This window comes from Panthera uncia (assembly GCF_023721935.1).
Source record: "Panthera uncia isolate 11264 chromosome A1 unlocalized genomic scaffold, Puncia_PCG_1.0 HiC_scaffold_16, whole genome shotgun sequence".
NCBI lineage: Eukaryota > Metazoa > Chordata > Mammalia > Carnivora > Felidae > Panthera > Panthera uncia.
This window is the reverse complement of record NW_026057576.1, coordinates 28,190,187-28,212,854: the sequence shown is the minus strand read 5'-3', so window position 1 is coordinate 28,212,854 and position 22,668 is coordinate 28,190,187. Positions and strand designations below refer to the sequence as shown.

The window sequence follows — 22,668 nt, the reverse complement described above, 5'->3', positions numbered from 1 at the left end:
TGGAAAGAGGAGGTCTCTGGAGACGAAAGGAACAGCCTAAAACGAGCCCTGAGGTTTGAAAGGACACAAAGCATCAGGGAGTATGGACAAGACCAATTTGCCACAAGTCCAAGATTTATGTTAGAACAGTAAAAAACTACAGATGGAAAAGGTGTAAGGCAAATTATGAAGAGCTTATGAATGCTAGACTAGCTTCACTTATTAAAATGAAATTTACTGGGGCGCCTGGGTGGCTCAGTCGGCTGAGCGTCCGACTTCGGCTCAGGTCATGATCTCGTGGTTTGTTACTTGGAGCCCCGCATCGGGCCCTGTGCTGAAAGTTTGGAGCCTGGAGCCTGCTTCGGATTCTGTGTCTCCCTCTCTCTGCCCCTCCCCTCCTCATGCTCTGTCTCTCCCTCTCTCTCAAAAATAAATAAACATAAAAAAAAATTGTTTTTAAATGAAATTTATCTTTAACTCTCTAATCAAGGTCGATCCCCTAGGGTCTATTCTTAACCCTAACATACACTCACATAACACTTTCATCTATCTTGTTTTCCTTATATTTTAATTTTTTTCTAAGAAAAGAATTACTACTTTTGTAAATATGAAAAAAAATTATACAAAGTTTAACAAAAAGAAAAGCCTATTCACACTGGTTCTTTGACTCCTTTAGATCCGATAAATCATTTAAACTAGCAATTACTGGTAATCTTTCTACCATCTGCACTTAGTGATAGAATCCTTAAAATCTGCATTTCATAATAACTTAAAACACTGAGAAATCTGCCAATATTTTTAACCAGACATGAAGTGATGGTATGGAAGGGGTTATGGTCTCTGAGGATTTGTACTTTCTTTAGGACAGAAATGTAACCAAAAACTATTTTTATAATGAGAAAAACATGGAATGTCCCTGGGAAAGAGACCAAAAGTGCACTATTTAAAAAAAATTTTTTTGGGGGCGCCTGGGTGGCTGAGTCGGTTGAGCGGCCGACTTCGGCTCAGGTCATGATCTCGTGGTCCGTGAGTTCAAGCCCTGCGTCGGGCTCTGTGCTGACAGCTCAGAGCCTGGAGCCTGTTTCAGATTCTGTGTCTCCCTCTCTCTGACCCTCCCCTGTTCATGCTCTGTCTCTCCCTCTCTCAAAAATAAATTTAAAAAAGTTAAAAAAAAATAAATATAAATAATTTTTTTTTAAGTTTATTTATTTTGAGAGACAGAGAGAGAGAGCATGAGTGGGGAAGGGACAGCGAAAGGGAGAGAGAACATGGCAAAGAGCCTAACACAGGGCTTGAAGCCATGAACTGTGAGATTATGACCTCAAAAATCAAAGAGCCAAAATCAAGAGTCGGACACCCCAACTGACTGAGCCACCCAGGCAACCCAAAAGTACAGTATTTTTAACATAATTTATGTGTTTAAATTCTACATAAATAAAAAAATAAACTCTACATAAATAAAAACAATTTTATAAGAATCTCTACAGTTCTCTAAAATGATGACTAATTTTTATAAAGTAAAATGCTATCAATATTTTCTCATATACAATATTAAGTGACAGTAATATTAGTGACAGTATTTTAAGTTATCACTGCTGGAATAATTATCAAAAAGGGGCAAAAATCTAGTAGCTGGCAATGACACAGCAATAGTTATTGAAAAGAGCTATTACCCTAAAATTTAAAAAGTCATTTCGCTTCTTTAATTTTCAACTCATCTGGAAGTGAAGACCTGGCAAGCAGTGTATACATCAACACTACTATACTTAACTAACCTCTGCCACAGAGCACCCTATATTCACACCTCACGTTCCTGCACTTACGCAGGGTCTATGAAAAGTTCCTCGTTTCACCTAAAGAGCAGCACACACTACCATTCACGTCTACTAAAAACAACTATAACCTGAGGAATTGTGTAGCATGAACAAAGAGGCCTTTATAAGGCCAAAGTCAAAACTCTTAGTAACAACCTGTATCAAGTAAGACATGCTGACCTGAACTTGAAATTGTAGGTAATCCATTCACCAAAATAGCTGCACATAATAAACCACTTAAAGCAGCTTTTTGAAAAGACAAAAGTGAGGAGCAATACTAATTTTCTGTGAATTCTTTTTTACACGTATTTCACTTTCAATGTTTATATATGCTTTTTAAATTGAAGTGTTAAGTCTTAATGATTCTGGCAGGTACCTCCAGAGTTACCGCCAGCCCAACTTCAGGTACTTTTACTGTGACTATTAAGAAGCTATTCTATTTTCATTTAAGTCAAAAATAATTTAAAAGTTAACTTAAAACTTTGGTAGTGTGCTTGAATGCTGCTCTCATATGCACAAGGAAGGCTTTCAAGAATGTCCCAAAGCAGTATTCACAGATTACTAATGAGAATCCCTGCTGTTCCAAACTGTCAGTTCTCAAGATTTTGTATACTATCACCCACCTCTAAAGTCTTCTCTGCACAGTTTAATTTTTTCCAATGAAAGGACTTCAGATTTAAAGGGAAGCCATTTCTTCAAAAGGGTCATGACATCCAGATACCACCTTAAGAGGAGGTTAAGCTCCCACTTCCTGCTACAGAGGGACAGTGAAGGCATCTTTCTCAGACACTATGAGTTGTGGCAGTTTACTGCTGAACTTTCTTTTTCTGGTAGTTTTGACAACCACCTGTTTCAAGGCTGTAGTCATTAAATAATTGTTCCCGACCTTCAGAATGTAATTTTTCCCAACATTCTCTTAAACATTTAACTGCTGTATCTAACCCCTTCATCTGATAATAAACTCAAGTCTTCCTGAAGTCATACTGCACAACTACCATCTTTATTTTTACACTCAAACCATTTTTTTTTAAGTTTATTATTTTAAGTTTATTATTATAAAGGGGGTGCACAAGCAGGGGAGGGGCAGAGAGAGAGGGAGACACAGAATCTGAAGCAGGCTCCAGGCTCTGAGCTGTCAGCACAGAACCTGATGCGGGACTCAAACCCATGAACCGTGAGATCACGACCTAGCCAAAGTCACATGCTTAACCGACTGAGCCACCTAGGTGCCCCTACACTCAAATCATTTTATAATCATTTTTTTAAATGCAAAGAACAGTAATTAATGACAAGAAACTGAAAAATCTTCTCCAAAGTTCAACAAATTTTTTTAAATGTTTTTTATTTTTGAGAGAGTGCGTACGAGTACTGAGTTGGGGAGGGGCTGAGAGAGACGGGGACAGGGGATCCAAAGAGGGCCCTGTGCCCGATGCGATGCGGCGCTTGAGATCATGACCTGAGTTGAAGTTGGACGCTTAACCTACTGAGCCACCCGTGCATTCCTCTTCCCCAAAGTTCTACTCGCACAATTCAAATATCTGCTTTGTGTCTACTTGGGCCAGGCACTGTATTAGTACAAAAGGTCACAGTCTCTACTCTCCTTGAAGAAATTATTCAAGAAGCGATATTCCCATAAACAAAGAATTCCAGCAGGTATCACCTCTAGTGAAAGATCTAAATATAGGGAAATATTCCAGTCTCCTGGAAAGAAGTATGCCAAAATGTCATCAATAGTGAGACTGAATAATTACTTTCTCTGCTCCTTTACGTTTTTCCAAATTTCCTATGATACACATTTATTGCTTTTACAATCTGAATAAAAATCTAAATAATCTGGATAAAATAACTATAGCAGTAACATTTCTTGAGCACTATTACATACCATGTGTTTCATATATATCATCTCAGTTAAAAGAACAACCCTATAAAAGGAGATTACCATCCATATTTTAGAGATGAGGCAACCAAGATAGACAACTTGCTGGAAGTGTCTTCTGCTAGAAGTTTTACTTACTTCCTCACAAATAAACAGAGGTTGAAAATAAGACAACTATCAGTTTTAGAGAAGAGTCATAGATAGATACTACCTGCTGGAAATATGGCCATGAGCAAGTAACTAATCTCACTGAGCCTCAGCTTCTCCTGTAAAAAGGGATTAATAGGGTCTACCTCATTTAGGGTTCTTATGGGGATTAAATGAGCCCATGCATGAAAAGAATAGATGTATCTGGCAAATAACTGAATGTTCTTATCATTATCTTTACAATCATTATAATCAGCTAAAAAATCTGTGCAAAGTATTTAACATCTCTGGATTCAGTTTATACCTGTAAATAGGTGATAAAAATACCTGTATCATACAGTAATTGTTAGGATTCCATGTGTAGATAATACACAGCATTCAAAATAGTTACCTACTATAATTCTACACAGGTCAAACAGATAGGACTGACTAAATAAGCTACAATAGATGCATGCAATGAAATACTTTCCTGTAAAACATTTAAGGGCATGAAAAAAATATCCATAATATATGGCTAAATTTAAAAAGATAGTTACAGACAGTATTTACAGTAAAGTCCTTTTCTTTTGAAAATACATGAATATGCATTAAAAAGGTAGAAAGAATACACTTCAAAAACAATTTGTGCATTATCAGCAACTAATTATTTAAAAACATAATTACCACCACCACTGTTATCAAAAAGACATAAAACAACAATCCAAAAGTCTCTACATCCTGCCCAGACATCCCCAACTCCATCACATCATCATTAGGATTCTTCTATGAATATTAAGAAAAGGAATTCACTCTGAAACTTCTCAAATTTTAGTAAGTTAAGGGAGCCATGGTCTGTCTCAAAATAAAGACACACATTTTTACCTCCCACAATTCCAGTCAAAAGCCTTCATATTTTATAGACATAATACAAAAATTGCTCTGACTAGAAATAGGAATAGAACTTTTTTAAAAAAAATTTATTTTTAAGTAATCTCTACACCCAATGCGGGACTCGAACCCACAACCCCAAGATCAAAGGTCTCACACTCCACTGAATGAGCCAGCCAGGTACCCCAAAGAATATTTCTACAAAGCATTTTGAAAATTCTCACTTTTTTAGGAGGAGTGAATATTAACCTTTAATATGAGTATTTCACAGCACAGCTGACACTGAAGTTACAAGCCTGTGATTGTGAGCAGAGAATACTGTCATGAAATTAGTAAGATGGAACAAAAGAAATACTACAGTTTCTTAATAAAATGAATTAATAGGCAGATAGAAAAGCTTGGATTCAATAAAAGGGAGAAATAACTGTCAGAGGTACTGAAAAAAAATGAATTCTGACTTGGAAAAATCTAGGTATGACACTGTAAAATATTTAGTTGAAAATGTTATTTCACTGATTGAAGGGTGCTACCTCTCTTATTTTCATTGCAAATTATATTTCCCTTGAATTAATAACACTTAACCAAAGATTATACAAGAATATGCAACATTTCTTCACCCTTGAAGGTGGAAAAGAAAAAAACCGAATTCCCAAAGAAATCACCCCTTTAAAGCACACATTTTACAGAATCTCTAATTTTAAGCAGTTTCTTGTGACCAGAAGCATTCTTTTCTCAACTCACATCAACGATTCAAGATACCTGACTTCATATGAAAACCATGTGATTTCATTATTTTCTTAGTGTCATCACTAAATAAACCTCAGTAACCCACAGAAAGATTTGATTTTCAGTATTTAACAGTCTCCCTCTGCTGTATGAAAAAAGATTCTAAATTTTCATTTCCCTTAAGATATAATTAAGTACAATTATTTCAATTTGTTTCCCATAATATACAGCTTAAAAGTTGGTGGTCTAACAAAACTAATATATGTTACTTTCGGCTAGGAAAAGAAAAATCATCTTCTTTACACATCTTTAGAATGGTAATTCTTTAATCTAGAACTTAGAAAAACCTAAGCAAAGAAGCACTAGCTTTCCAGAAATAAAAGTATTTCCCCTGGGCCAAGATGGATAATTTAGTAACTATGTAAACTTGGGGAAAGCATTTAAAGTCCATGAACCTCGGTTTCTTTTCATCTATAAAACTAAGAATAAAAATAATCTAACAATTTCAAAGGGTTAACATCAGAATCTATTTTAAATTAATTCACTGAGGGGCATCTGGGTGGCTCAGTTGGTTAAGCATCTGACTCTTAGAGTTTGGGCTCAGGTCATGATCTCACAGTTCATGAGTTCGAGCCCCATGTCAGGCTCCCTACTGCTGGTGCAGAACCTCCTTAGGATTTTCTCTCTCTCCCTTTCTGCCCTCTCCCTTCCCCCTTCTTTCTACACCATCTAACCCCCCTGCCCAAAATAAATATAAACTTTAAAAAATTAAACAAATGTATTCACTGAACAATTATTGAGCAGCCCTATGTACAACACATAGGGCTAGGGTTGACAAATTTAGCAAATGGAATATACTTTGTAAAATTAATGGGGCATCCTACACTTTATGAGCCAATCTTACCTGGAACATGTACAAAGACATAAATATGACATGCTTCTTATCCTCACAGACTAAATGCAAGAGAAATAAAATGTATACATAAACTACTACACAAAAAAGAAAAATAGTTATGTAGCATTTAAAGAAAGAGGAAAGGCACAAAAAAGGTAACTGGGAACACAGCAGGAGCACTGCAAAACGGTCAGATTCAAGAAGTACTCAAGACTCAAAAGAAAATAAAGAATAAGAGATGACAGTGCTTCATTAACATCCTCAATTCTAGCCACACAGACTTCTGTATTTATTATCACAAATACTATTCTTCCATAAGTTATATGAGGCGACCCACTAACACAAGTTTTTAAGTCATTTACGCCATCTATTCACACAATTCAGCTTCCATTTAAACTACTTCAAAAGAATATGCATTAACAACCTGTTGATTAAAATACCGTATGTAGGAAAATGCCTAATTCGTAATTTTCTCAACTGTCCCCCTCCCAAATCTAGCCATAGTTTTGTGGTTGATTACTTACCCATCTTCTTTTACTAAACAAATTCTACACTATGTGGATAGGGTCAATAGGACTACAATCTTGGTAAGATTTCATTCCTTTTTCCCACCTACTTTCTATCTTCCAAACAACTGTTTCTTCTCTCCCCCTCATAATTTAACAGCTTTGTACTTTGTAATCTTTAAATAAATTAGTGGGCAAATCATTTCTAACTAGATGCAAAAAATGACCACTTCTTTATTTTGCACTTTTGCTCAAACGCTCGGCAGATACCCTCTTCTTTCCGCAAAGCCAGTTACCATATTCTCCCTGACACTAGCTGACCTGATTCTACTCTAGGATATGAAAATTCACCCAGCCTTAGAACTTAAACTCAATAATTAATAACACAGCATGTTGCAGGACATGTTCGTAAAGAAGGTGCAGCAATGGAAAAAATCTACTTATATCATTTATTGTCATTAAGTCATTACATATCTCCATACAATTTTATAGATGAAAAAATTTCAGCACTCATTTAGTCCATATCTCTCATTTATACAGTGAAAATTTACACCTACAATAATTTTGTGACAATGTAAATTCACAGAGCAAAGAACCAGAGTCAGATTTTTTTGATTTTTCAGTTCAGTACCTGTCCTGTTAAATTATACTACCTACATCTTTTGATTGATATCTAAAACAATATATGAATTTTAATTCCATTGCATACTTTTTGAAAATATAAAGAAATCTAAAAATTACATAATTACTCAAACCACAGTTTGAGTTACTCAGTATTCGCTTGTTAACAAAGTATTCTAAAATTCAACTTAATTAAAAAACAGGAAAAAAAAACAGGCAGATTCATCTTCACAGGATTTTTAACTGCATAAAACAGGGTGGGAAAGTATTTGTACATCAAAACAGACAAGTTCAAGAGAAGAGATACTCACTGCCAGTATCAAATCTTTTTTTTTTTTTTTAATTTTTTTTAACATTTATTTATTTTTGAGACAGAGAGAGACAGAGCATGAACAGGGGAGGGGCAGAGAGAGAGGGAGACACAGAATCTGAAACAGGCTCCAGGCTCTGAGCTGTCAGCACAGAGCCCGACGCGGGGCTCGAACTCACGGACCGCGAGATCATGACCTGAGCCGAAGTCGGACGCCCAACCGACTGAGCCACCCAGGCGCCCCACTGTCAGTATCAAATCTTTTTTTTTTTTTTTAATTTTTTTTTCCAACGTTTTTTATTTATTTTTGGGACAGAGAGAGACAGAGCATGAACGGGGGAGGGGCAGAGAGAGAGGGAGACACAGAATCGGAAACAGGCTCCAGGCTCCGAGCCATCAGCCCAGAGCCTGACGCGGGGCTCGAACTCACGGACCGCGAGATCGTGACCTGGCTGAAGTCGGACGCTTAACCGACTGCGCCACCCAGGCGCCCCTGTCAGTATCAAATCTTAAATAGAGGCTGATAACTGCTTTTTAAAAAACCTCTTTAAGAACTATTATACCAATCTTAATAAATATATAAACACTACTGAGGTTAAATTGATTTTTACATTCCACTGTCCTAGAATTCTGGGAGGGGAAAATTGTTACTCAAAAATTATTGTTTTTAATTTGAAGACATGTGCCTGAAAGGATCTATAAACTTAAAATCACATGGATGAGTAGTTGACCAATATTTCTAGATTTTGAAAACATCACTACTGACAACTATTTTATTTTTAAGTAGTATCAACACCCAATGTGGGGTTTGAACTCACAACCCCAAGATCAACAGTTGCATGCTCTTCTGACAGCTAGCCAGGTGCTCCCACTAACAACCCTTTTAAAATTGTCTTACCTTTGTTGAAAGTACTTTAAATGTGCTCTGTTCTGGTATTATAAGATGAAGAAGTCTCAGTTTCAAATTATAATCCTCTCCAGAAGGAAGTTTCACCAAAGCAGACAACTAATGAATACAAAATTAGCAGTACATTTTATAATTTATATAATGAAGTGATCACTTAAACTGAATATAAGAATAGAATTTCAATGCTGCTACAGATTGTTTTAAATACTTTATATAGAGTACCAGATTTAAGAAACTCAAAATAATCCTTTTTTTCTATCGGGTACCCTTTACATGGATTCTTACATACATCATTAAATAACAGAAAATAGTATGTTTCAAACAAATATTTAACATTTAAATCTCCAGAAAACTCAAGAGCAAAATATAGTATGAAACAAAAGTATTCATATGCAAGACATCTACTTCTACCACTAACTTAAATATCATTAAAGTTTTCTAGTAAATGCTAGCAAACCAAATGATTAGAGGCCATACTAATTTCACGTGGTTAGCAAATTCTAAGACATATAAATCACCCAACAAATAAGTAGATCTTTTTCACAAAAGTGTATCACACAAATGTACCAAATCACATCTTACTAATTAATGTCTTTTATTATTTGTCAGATTCTACTGTGAATTTCAAATCTAAAGGAAAATTATGTACCTCTAGCTGTACCCCACAGTACAAACACTTTTGTCTCAAAATTTAAAATCACTCAAACTGAGAAGCAATGCTTTAGATTTTCATCAGCATTTTCCACATCTCAGGAAGAAATGACGTATCTGATAAACTGCTATAGGTTATTCTGCAATATACTATTTTGCAAATAAAAGTACGTAATCTCAAAATAAAAGATAGTTCAAAGACAGTAATAACCTCTTTTTCTGAAAATTCCACATTTACATTATTCTTCTGAACATTCTTGATCATGAGTGTAATGATTACTTGAGATTCTGTTTGATACCAGTCATACCTATTAAAAGAAAAAAAAACCTCAGAACATCTAATATTCTCAAAGTTGTTGCTTCTTTATGTTTTGTCAAGATAAAAACTACAATATGATAAACAACAAGAGCTCCACCTTGAGGAACAAAATAGAAAAGCAGCTGGTGATTCACAAACAATTTTATATAACTGTATTTCCTTTGATCTGTACTAATGAACAGTGAGATATAATCCCTAAAATGTTTCCAGGAGACTTAAACACTTACATGATTTTCGGGGTTCTGACTTACATCTGTATTACTGTTATGCTTAATCTAATGTTGAAAACAAAACTGATTCTAAACAACAAACCATTATTATATACCATCAATAGTTTTACACTTCCGTTTCAATCTAATACGAAGAAAAAGCACTCTATCCCTATTTTACAGATGAAAAAATATAAGCCCAGAAGGGTGAAGCAATAAGCCAGTCAGTGGTAGGTGTTACACTGGACCCACATCAACCTGACTTCATACTCCAAAATCTCTTAACTGAAGCTGGGGGCAACAGCCCTGAACACAATGAGCAGAAGCAAATGAGCTAAAAATTAAAATAACTTAAAAGTTTAACCCATCCTACCAAACACAACATTAAGCACAGTATCTTCTTTCAGTCTCAAGGTACATGGGAAAACTAGTGGGCCTAGAAATTCTAATTATGTGTATCTTTCCCACAGAAGGATCTAAAACTGTAGGGATCCTCACTTTCAAATTAGATTAGATTAGATTATAAACTCCATGAGGGCAGAGCTATTTATCTATCCTGCCACTATTATATTCCTAAGACTGAGCACAGTGCCTGGTAATATGAAATCAATGTTAGATTATCTTACATTCTAACATCATAGTTATTATTCGATGTTTGTGTTATACTCTTGATGCTGCCACCAAGCTAGTCAAATTTCCCTGTCTATTTGGTACTTGGAGACTCATCCTAAATCTCGCCAGAAAGAAAATGAATAAATTGTTTTAACATTTTCAAGCAATTTTAGGTAATTAAAATGCACCTTGATTAACGACATATACTTTAAGAGTCTCAGTTTCCTGCTGAAATTCAGTGAGGATGCAAAGCTCCAGATCAATGCCTTGTGTTTCTGTTACAGTCCTAAGAATACGAGTTGTACACATGGCTAATGAATAATTAAAAATAAATTCAAATACTTGCTAGATCCTTAATTCATCATTGTAACTGTTGCCCTGAGCAATAGTAACTTTCAACTCATGCAGAATTATCCTATGAAAAATATACTCTAAAATATAAAAGGCACAATTCTGTCAAGCCTACTAACTTATTTACCTGTGTAATAACACCTAAAGAGGCTCTTGTCATCTCAAGGTGACATAATATGGAACCAGAAAAAGTAAGTTTAAAGTGAAGTGATTTTAATTTACCCTTAATTATAAAGACTAACAGGAATCAGCAAACAGCTCGAGAATTTGTTTTCTCAGGCTAAGCACTATTTCTAAAAAAAACTAAAAAACACTTAAAATCACAAAGTAAGGACTTGTTCATTACTATTAAACAACAGGATTTTTCCCTTTAGACATATATATCATGCATTATTTCATGAAAAAGAAACACTTACTTGATTTTTGACTGATGAGTCCTCTGGGATGCAGACTGATTTTGGCAAGTCGAAAGAGAAAAATTTTTACAAACTGGTTTAGCAACTGTATATTAAAACGCACATATTATTAATCTACCCAGTGCTATGGTTACTTTGATATGGAGTAACTACATGAAAATGTCCTCAAAGACAAAGCATAATATTCATAATTGTTAAGTAACACTAGTCATCTCAAAAAATTAGAATATTCAGTATTTTTATAATTTTAAGATTTTTCTTCTAAAATAAAAGCATAAAACCCAAAATACTTTCTAAACGTATGATTGGAAAAGCTTACATCTAAAATGTTCAGTACTAACTCTTTAAAATGAAAATAACAGGGGCGCCTGGGTGGCTCGGTCGGTTAAGCGTCCGACTTCGGCTCAGGTCATGATCTCACGGTCCGTGAGTTCGAGCCCCGCGTCGGGCTCTGTGTTGACCGCTCAGAGCCTGGAGCCTGTTTCAGATTCTGTATCTCCCTCTCTCTCTGCCCCTCCCCTGTTCATGCTCTGTCTCTCTCTGTCTCAAAAATAAATAAACGTTAAAAAAAAATTTTTTTTTTTAATAAAATAAAATGAAAATAACAATGACATTTAAAAAACCATTTTTCAGAAATAGTGTAACTTGGGTCGCCTGGGTGGCTCAGTCGGTTAGGCATTGGACTTGGGCTCAGGTCACTATCTTACAGTTTGGGAGTCTGAGCCCCTCACAGGGCTCTGCACTGATGGTACAGAGCCTGCCTGGGATTCTCTGTCTCCCTCTCTCTCTGCCCCTCCCCAACTTACGCATGCACTTCTCTCTCAAAATAAATAAATAAACTTTAAAAAAAAAAAAAAAAAGAAATTAGTATAAACTTCATGCTTAGCAATGGCATCAAACATGGCTCTGGAATACATGAAGGAACATTTTCATGGTACCTTCCAGATAACAGCTTACTCCATTTATAGTCTCTCAGTAACAAACATTCTAAACTGCCCATCAAAAAACAAAGTGACTCTTGACCAATCCATACTTTCCTAAACTACATGTGTGCCAGTTAAAACTGTGTAAATCTGAAAAACTTGCCCTGGGTCGTAAGTGACCTCTAAGTTGCCCCTAAATGATAAGTGAAATGATGGGGTTTAAAGGAAGAAAATAAAACCCCTCTACAGATCTGAGTCTAACTCAGAATCACCCTCCAGCATTAACTATTGACAAATACCTCAATCTAGATATCAGATGGAGATAATGACTAGAACAGATTATTCCAGTTCACCTCGGTATAAAGATAAAACTACACTGGTGTCAACTACAGCAGCGACAAAATGCACTGTGACTATACAGCAATTTGTGTCACCAGACAAAGTATTATCCAAATGCTACTCTGTTGTTTTCAGGACTAGTTCCAATCCCCAAAATAGTAAGCCATAAACAAAAATACCAGCAGTGTGAAAGAAGCCAACTTTTAAATACTTCCCTCACCTATCATACTTAGGAATATACACAAGCCTTGGGGGCATAGGGATAACCAGACAGGGTTCACTTTTGGTGATATTCAAAACTCCAGTCGCTACATACGCACATACCTGGCCTCATGCTCACAACCTGTCTAAAGCAGATTAACTCTAGCAGACCCGGTTTACAAATGAAGAAAACCCAGAGAATAAAATATTTTCTCAGTGTCACAATGTAATTCTGGAAGACAAAGATGTACATTTTCATTCAGACTTGAAGAAAGAGACCCAAAAAGGTTAAGTAACTGCCCTTAGAGTTAAGACCACACACACGTTTCCTAAATCCTTGTCATTTTATTGACTAAATTGTAGATGATCACTGCTAAAAAACCATTAGCCGTAATTTAACTAAAAAACCATTAGCCGTAATTTAACTATGCGTGTTATTTATAAACATTGTAGTTAAAAAAAGTCAAATAATTTTCAACTCCACCATAATTTTAATTTTTTTTAGATGTTTATTTTTGAAAGAGGGACAGAGTGCGAGCTGGGGGAGGGGCAGAGACACACAACCCAAAGCAGGTTCCAGGCTCTGAGGTGTCAGTACAGAGCCAGACATGGGCTCAAACTCACAAACCGTGAGATCATGACCTGAACTGAAGTCAGACACCTAACCAACTGAGCCACCCAGGCATCTCTCAACTCCATCATAATTTTTAATTTTTCAGTTTTAAAAGACTTGAAAGACTTCATGTCCAAACACCAAATATGAAACTAAATTAGACAGATAAACATTGCCAAATTCTAGTTAACTTTTGTGTGTGGGGTTTTTTTTTAATATTTATTTTGTGAGTGGGGCGCCTGGGTGGCGCAGTTGGTTAAGCGTCCGACTTCAGCCAGGTCACGATCTCGCGGTCCGTGAGTTCGAGCCCCGCGTCAGGCTCTGGGCTGATGGCTCAGAGCCTGGAGCCTGTTTCCGATTCTGTGTCTCCCTCTCTCTCTGCCCCTCCCCCGTTCATACTCTGTCTCTCTCTGTCCCAAAAATAAAAATAAAAAAACGTTGAAAAAAAAAAAAAAATTAAAAAAAAAAAATATTTATTTTGTGAGAGAGAGCAAGCGAGCGAGCATGCGCACATGAGAGACGAAGAGAGAGAGAGTATATATATCCCAAGCAGGTTCTGTGCTGTCAGTGCAGAGCTGGATGCAGGGCTCAAACTCACAAACTATGACACCATGACCTGAGCTGAAACCAAGAGCTGGACGCTCAACCAACTAAGCCATCCAGGCGCCTCTGACTTTTGTGTTCCTATTACACCACCATAAACCCTGCAAGTGCTTCCAAGGCAGCAGCTGTTCAACCTAAATGTGAGGACATTTCAGCAAGGAAAAGAAAAAAAAATAACTATCCTGACCATACTAAAACATACCAAATCAACTTGACTCATACATTAAATGGGCCCAATAATTTTCATGGCTACAAACCTCTACATTTATTTCATCAAACCAAAATGTATTATTTCAGTTACTAAAGGAAAAAGTATTTGCATCCAATTGCTTAAGATATAACTAAAAGAAAGATCAGTCTGAGTCCTGTCTCAAATATGCATGGCAAAATTATAATTAAGTAAAAACACGAAGGAGAAAAACTTTGTACTTACCACCTCAGATTGCGATCCTATTAAAAACATAAAAACATCTCCGGTTAACAATACACTTATAGACAAAGTTATACACATAATCTATGGCGCAAACATACTGACTGATTGCATAAATCAATTTACCATACATCCCAAATAAAAGAAAGTGGTTTAATTTTGCATTCTGGAGTCACTTTAGACTTCTTAGTAATTTCTTACCGGTAATATAATGATACAAATCTATCTAAATCATCCTTTCAATATAACAGTACCTTGGAAATCCCTATCTGAGGGAACTAGTTAAATTTATGATGTATAAAGTTATAAAGTTACAAATAAATTTGTTTAAATCCAAAAATGTCAAACATTTACTTCTTTGTAAACTGAAAGACCTTTAGAAACCTACATGCTTACCATCCTGAGCTTCTTGACACCTTTTAATCCAGACAGTGAAATCAGGATCTGCACCTAGAAAAAAACAGAGTGTAACATCACTCATCCGCACCATCTAACATATTCATTCAACAAATACTTACTGAATATCTACTATGTTCCAAGCAGTGCTTTAGGCACTCGGGGATTCAGCAGTAAATTAGACAGAAACCCTTGTTGTACCACAGTTTATAGCAAGCGTAAAATTACAGCTACAAATACACTAATAGGTTTAACATCTAGACATTCATCCTGAAGAATAAAAAAAAAAAAAAAAAAAAATTGCTTTTAACCAGTCAACCTTACTGGTTCCCAGATACACAGAATCTCTATTTCCCCTCACCCTCTTCTGTTAAAGGAGCTTCCTCTAGCACAACGAAATCAGATCTGAATTAGAGTCCCTACACACCATCATTTAGTGTGGAGTGGAAGCCTAGTAACAGACAGCTGGACCGGGATCTAAAGGCCTCTCCTGACCCAGGTTTGTTCTCCAAAGCAGCTACCTGCCTATCCTGTCTACTATTCTCTCAGTGGCCTTTCTTGTTACCATGCCATTCTTACCAATGGCAAAAAACACCTCTGGGGCGCCTGCGTGGCTCAGTTAAGCGGCCAACCTCAGTTCAGGTCATGATCTCACAGTTCATGGGTTTGAGGCCCGCGTTGGGCTCTGTGCTGACAGCTCAGAGCTTGGAGCCTGCTTCAGATTTGGTGTCTCCCTCTCTCTCTCTCTCAAAAATGAATAAACATTTTAAAAAATTTAAAAAAAAAACACTTCTGTACTTTGTGTAGTTGTCGTATCTCCAGATTCCATGGGAGCCAACAGACGACAGATGGTGAACTATACACTTAAAAGACGGCAATGCAAACATGTATGTAAGCAAATTATTACAAGACTTAGAACAATGATGATATCTAAACAGTACAGGGTCTAATGAAATATAATGTTTAAAATTATTAAAAGTATTCTAAATAAAAGTTTACACACTCAATCTAATTATAAGCAAGATTATTTTGAAAAATAAAAATTTCTTAAAATGGGGTGCCTGAGTGGCTCAGTTGGTTAGCATCCAATATGGGCTCAGGTCATGATCTCGCGGTTTGGGGGTTCAAGCCGTGCATTGGGCTCTGTGCTGACAGCTCAGAGACTGGAGCCTGCTTTGGATTCTGTGTCTCCCTCTCTGCCTCTCCCCCACTTGTGTTTTCTTTCTCTCTCTCAAAATTAAACATCAAAAAAATTGTTTTAATTTCTTAATATGAAACTTCCTAATACATTAATTATAAGTGAAATTCAACTACACAGGCCTTAACTAATACCTACATACATGTACATACATATTCATTTTAGTGGGCGAAACAATTACATCAAATCTTTGATGTGAATAACCTATTATTCAAATTAATCAGTAAATAAAAACCAAGCTTTCTACCATACCAAAGGAAAAAAAAAGTAATATTCTGAGTTATAAATTTTTTACCTTGTCTAATAAGGGAACCCTAACAATTTATTTATTTTTTATTTTTTATTTTTTTTGACGTTTATTTATTTTTGAGACAGAGAGAGAAAGAGCATGAACAGGGGAGGGTCAGAGAGAGAGGGAGACACAGAATCAGAAACAGGCTCCAGGCTCTGAGCTGTCAGCACAGAGCCCGACGCGGGGCTCGAACTCACGGACCGTGAGATCATGACCTGAGCTGAAGTCGGATGCTTAACCGACAAGCCACCCAGGCGCCCCGGGAACCCTAACAATTTAACATAAATTTTCCCTAAAATTAAAAGAGCAAATCTGTTTTTAAATTAAATATCCTCAACAGCAATTTTACCAAAAACCAGACACCTTCATTTGAGGCAGACTGAAGTAATTCTAAGACAGAAGTCCATGGCAAGAAGGTATTAAAAAAGAAAAATTTTAGATGGGGAACTTTTTTTGCTCTAAAAAAAGAAATAAAATAGGGCTTTGAAGTCTAGAAAGGGGAATGATTCATGTCTCTTCAGGGTTTTCATATATGTATCATACAAGAAAACTGGACTCTAGAATTTGCTAGGAGTGGTGGTACGCTGGCTTGCTAAGCGAGTAACCTAATGGTTCACATACTACCACTCTTTCCTAATTTGTAGGTTCCGATTGCAAAGTTGGGCGCGCTGTTCTCTCCCGAGCAGGTATACAGAAGAAAAGCAAATAATCAAAACAATACAACAGTAAATTTTTAGAAATATAAAAACACAGTCATGCAATACTTTAAAGTAGAGATTCACAACCTCAGCACTACTGATATTTTGGACGAGATACTTCTCTCTGTTCTGGGAAATAATTCTGTACAACATAGAATGTTTACCAGTATCCCTGGCCTCTACTCACTAGATGTCAATAGCACATCCCCCATCCATCAGTCATGGTCATCAAAAATCTCTTCAGACATTATCAAATGTCCCCAAGAGAGTAAAATCATCCCTAGTTAGGAACCACTGCTCTAGAGAACTGTGAAAAGACTCTATCATTAGAGGAAGATAAAATGACAGTAGACAATACACAATAAGAATTCTGTAGTCTACGATTATCTATGAGATTACTTACAACTTTTGTCTGCCAGTATTTTGCAGACTTTTCTGGTTTTTTGGCTCTTACAATTTCTATACATGTGCACAGATATCCATACTACTAATTTTCACATACTTCTCTGAAGCTGACGTTAAAAACTCACAGTACTTTCAAAGCTCCAAGTTTCTTCCTATCACAATTTACCCAAACTGACACTACACTTCCTTATAAAAATCTCTGCTGTAAAACTTCCCATCTCAGCTACCTGAATAATAACTTAAACTGAAGAGACTTCTGAAAAAAGAGCAAATGAAACTTTCACTTGTCTATCAGAAAAATATAAAGCCAGGTTAAGTAAAGGGAGCACACTGAGTCTTTATATACAGTTTTTAACTTCTAATGGCAAAGTTTACCTGTGATTTAAATGCTAAAGAAAGGACAATTTAATCAATTTTAAGTAAACTCAAATTTTGCAAACAATAGGAAATGTCAGTAAGAAAAAAAGATGTTGGGTTTCTACAATGAACTTGAGATGAATTTGAGATTACACTAACAAAATTGAGCTGTTGTATTTAAAATACAGAAATAGTGGGTTAGTTTATTAACATACAATTCCAATACTTACTATCTAATTTCTGTCCTCCTACAAAAGTTTCTAGAGCAGCAGCAAAGTTTTTTTCATGGTATTCACATATCCTGCATGAGCATATTAAAAACAAATACCACACACACGTGAGATCATGAAAAAAGGCTTTCTTTCTAATTAAATATCTTAGCATGCTCTACTGGTAAAAGAAATATTTTAAGTATATGTTAATAAGCCAAGAAGTTTTCTAATATACTGTAACATTAAATATATCTCCCATTAAAACCCTATTTTGGAACTCGTTTCAGAAGGAATTTCTTGATTTTAATTATGTACACTTGCTTATTCCAAAATATAGTTACACTAAGAAATTAAAGAAGTTTCTTAAGAATAAAGTTACACTTAACAGAAACAAGCTGGGATATAAAGTACACAGATACAGCGCTTTCACAGCATTAAATGTAGCTTGTCTAGCTTGGTTGAGAAATATATTCTCTAGTCACTTAAATATAGTAAATCCCAAACAATGAACAAAAAGGGGTATGAAATCCATCAGTTTCATCTATACCTTGCAATTACTCCAATCATTGCTATTTTAAAAAACACTAGTTATATATCTCCTATCACATACTAACTAGTTATGGAAGTATAAAATTATACTTAAAATTAAATCCTATTTCAGCTGTAAAATGTATTAATAAAATGTATAAATACAGAATTTACTATTTACATAAAACTTAAAATTAATTCATTCAACAAACACCTACTATCTATAGTCCAGATTCAATAAGAAGAGTGGTTATTGCATACCCTTTTCTCAGCATAGCAATGGAATTATTTGGATTAAGTTCAAGAGATTTCCTTGCATCAGCAACAGCATCTATATACCAAAAAAAAAAAAAAAAAAAAAAAAAAAAAAAAAAAAAAAAAAAAAAAAGGGGTTTTTAGTCAGTTATTTGTGGATCCTAACAAGTTACATACAGAACTTGAATCAGTCTTAGATTTTTAAGTTTTCAAGTTTGAAAATGGACAAATGCTTCTAAATTAGGAAAAGCTAATCTAAGATATAATTCAAAAAACTTTACCCTCATACCTTATGAGCCTAATATTTAGCTTCCTTTTTAAAGCTATTCAGTCTATGAATAAAGCTCTGTGATAAAGTTCATCTAATTTTCTCATTAACATCATTTATGTAATTTGTCTCAAGGTATTTAATTTTTCCCCACCCAGATTCTCTACCCAGAATAAAGTTACACAATACAGAAAGGTATTCTTTTTTATAAAAATTGCAAATAAGAACATTTCATTTAAATGTGAAATAGTAAATGTAATGCTATTTTTTGTTAGCATATAAAATAACGACAAATGAACTCCATATAAATTGTCCACCCACTGAAGGAAGAAAAGACACCCAGAACATCTGTTCGGGTGTTGCTCAACAAGTTTGTCATGTTTCAGCTACTTTACACCTTGTATGAAAGACCAATTTAAAAATCCTCAAAGATAATCTCTACTGTGTATGATTCACTGTATCTTTGGCAAAATTTACAACTTAAGAAAAAATACAGTCAGTAAGAAAAGTTACCACAGTAATTCCCAAGAAGAATGTAACAATAAGCTCTTTGACAATAATATTCTGCATCATCTGGTTTCTGTTCCAAAGCCTTAGTCAGCTCCTAAAATATAAACATGTTGACTGTTAGTACATGTTTTTTTAAAAGCAACTGAATTCTAATTAAACATGATTTTTAATCAAATAACCTATTATCATAAGCTATTTGGAGAAAAGATAACAGGGAATTAAAATAAGTCTGGAGCTTTTCTTTGCAAGAGAGTCGGTATCTCCCCTTCTCCGCTCTCCCCCACCAAAACCCACAATCTGATGTAGTATCTTAGCACAATTCCTGGCCTACAGTAGAAAACTCAATAAATGGTAATTATTATCACCTCATTTATTCTGAAGAATTTAGATGATATACATTGACCATCACAGATTTTCTCCTCCTAATTTGGAAAAGACTCAAAGATCATGTAGAAGTTGACATGCCTAGAAAATGCAAAGCTGTCCAATAAAAACAAAGAAACAAACACAAAACCTAGAAGTTAAATCTAGAGCTCAGGGAAGTTAACAGAATCAATAAAGACACAATCAAGCTTATCTGGCCCTCTCCTATCCTGTCAATGGCAGGGAACCCTAAGAAATTACAGCATTCTGTTTAAAACCCAGATACAATATCTCATAGAAAGCTACTATCAATTGATCAAGATTTAACATCAGATTAAAAGTTTGCCACCCTGGGCAGTCAAAAAAGTATGTTAAGTGGTAGCTGAAACAATGATGCAAGAAGACACAACACGATCACAATCGGCAAACGACAAATATAGGCCAATAGGAATGCTTTCATTCTCTACCCAGTGCTCACACATCCTAGGGATTTGGTAGTTTTCTTAAAAGGTAAAATCATTTCAAAAGCCACACATCATTAATTTTGCTTTAACCCAGTAGTGTGGTTCTCACAAAGCAATGTATACTATACATGGTAATCATTTACCCAAAATCCAACACACCTAAGATCCACACCATTTTTTACTATCTTCACCTCTACCATCCTGATTCAAGCAATAATGAAAATCAAGATTTGGTTTACATCAATAGGCATAAAATGCTCCAATGTCTTTCGCTGACTCAGGACAAAGGCCCAAGTTCGTCCAGTGACCTGCAAGGCCCTCCCTGATACTACCCTCTGCTAGCTTTTCAACCTCCTCTCTTACTACTCTTCCCCTTGTTCATCTACCCTAAGCAAATTGGCCTCCTTGCTGTTCTTCAAACACCTTAGGACTCTGCACCTGCTGCTTCTCTCACTGGAAAGCTCTTTCCCCAGACATGCACAGAAGATCCATTCCTTTACTTTCTAGTTAGTGATGAGGCTGTGCCAGAGACAGGATTCAAATCCAGTCTGCCTGACTCCAAATATGGTTTTAAACACTGCCTCTTGGTAATGTTGTTCCAAGTATCTTTCACACACCAATGACATTTTACTAATGTGTTTTCCTAACACTTTAAAATTCCTAAGTTAAATGATACCATCTTGCACTAAACTTTCAACAATTTTGAAAAGAGTTAATAGCTTCTTACCTATCTACTCAAATATATCTTCAAACCAAATTTCTAGCCTCTCCTAAGCAAGAAAACAAGTACATTTCAGTTCAAAAAAGCTACTATAAATTATATTAACATCTGGATCATCTAATTGTTTTATTTTTAACGTTTATTTAAGAGTGCGAGAGAGGGAGGAGAGGCAGAGAGATAAGGAGAGAGAGAATCCCAAGCAGGCTCCAGGCTGTCAGTGCAGAGCCCGACACAGGGCTTGATCTCACAAACCATGAGATCATGACCTAAGCCGAAATCAAGAGTCAGACGCTTAACGACTGAGCCACCCAGGCACCCCGGGATTATTAACTTAGAAAGCATTTTTAAACATATGTTACATAACAAATCCAGGCCAGACACTGGGGGTACAAAGATAATTAAAATTAAAATGGAGTCAAGTAAAAACTTCTGAATTTCAAAGAACCAACTTGCAAATAACCTTTAAAAGCACAAACTAACTGGTTAAGGAGAAACAGTTACGTGATTCAGTTAAATAAAGCAACTTACTTGTTAGGCTGTTATTTCTGAAAAGTTACCAAGGGACAGAGCACAAACTGAACATTATGACACAAATTTAAATCAAAAACTACAATAACCAATTTACTTTGAATAAGCAATACACAGTATAATAAAACCAGAAAAAGTGAAGTTAAAACAGTAATTTGTGGTTGTATGAACTACAACGGACTTGTGGCATGTTTTGAGAGTTCTACTGTTTCTGTGACAACAGTTGTTCACTGCTGGAGTACAAAGGGACTGAAGAAAGGTATCTCAGAAGGCAAGGACTTCAGTGCCAACATCTGAATCTTAGTGGCAAAAGGTCATTATGTAATGCAGACCAATGGGAAACATACTGTGAACATGTCCAAATATATACTTCCATAAAATGGGTTACGCTATGGTCAAGCAATTTATAGTTCTAAAAATAAAGAAACTCAGTGAACTCTAAAGTATAATTACACTGAAATCTTTACCAAGATAATGACAAAGGAAATACCCTGATAATCCAGAAAAAATAAGGGGAAAAAAACCTACTTTTTAAGGCATTAAAATTGTTTAAAATTTGGACCTGAGAAAATGAATTTCTAAATCTTTCCAGTTTTAGGCTTTGTAAAAATGCTACTCAACAAGATAACTTGTTAAGGTTAAAAGCTAAAGCGGACTGCTCAGAGGGACCTAACTGCTGAAGGTATGTAGCTCTAGGTATCTCAATTTGACTCCATTTCCCTTTTTCTTCTAGCCACGCTAATCCCCAATCACAGATAATAAACAAGAGTGTCAACCGTTCTCCTTTCCTAAACTATCTAGCACTGCTGAAAACAAAAACCACACAACCATGCACAACTGGTAACATTGCACATTTATGCTAACCAGCTACACTCTCAACAAAGCTATCAATGGTCAGCATCTTTAAAGTCAGCTACCAAACCTTTAATTATATTATACATCCCTAGACCTACCTCCTCCTCCAGAGGATGACCTTGATGCCTTAAACCCAGAGACTTATCACTTCTCAACTATATAACCTTGAGCAAGTTAATCTCTTTGGCCTCAGCTTTCTTGTGAGTAAAATGCAAATACCCACCTCAACTGTTCGAAGAATTATGGGCGGGGGGGGGGGGGGGGGGGGGGGGGGGGGGGGTGAGTGGGGCGGGGGTAGAGGCC

At 35.8% G+C, this 22,668-nt stretch overlaps 1 protein-coding gene across 2 annotated transcripts in view; it reads right to left on the bottom strand.

Moving 5' to 3' along the window:
• The window catches only part of SUGT1 (SGT1 homolog, MIS12 kinetochore complex assembly cochaperone), a 44,205-nt gene that overhangs the window by 16,811 nt on the left and 4,726 nt on the right, over window positions 1-22,668 (bottom strand). For both annotated transcript variants that reach the window (XM_049647025.1, XM_049647026.1), the window contains exons 3-10: window positions 19,438-19,528; window positions 18,663-18,732; window positions 17,892-17,962; window positions 14,712-14,765; window positions 14,319-14,335; window positions 11,207-11,241; window positions 9,511-9,607; window positions 8,640-8,747 (exon numbers count right to left, since the gene is read on the bottom strand). In XM_049647025.1, coding sequence (XP_049502982.1) covers window positions 8,640-8,747; window positions 9,511-9,607; window positions 11,207-11,241; window positions 14,319-14,335; window positions 14,712-14,765; window positions 17,892-17,962; window positions 18,663-18,732; window positions 19,438-19,528 — 543 coding nt within the window. The remainder of the gene's footprint in view (window positions 1-8,639; window positions 8,748-9,510; window positions 9,608-11,206; window positions 11,242-14,318; window positions 14,336-14,711; window positions 14,766-17,891; window positions 17,963-18,662; window positions 18,733-19,437; window positions 19,529-22,668) is intronic.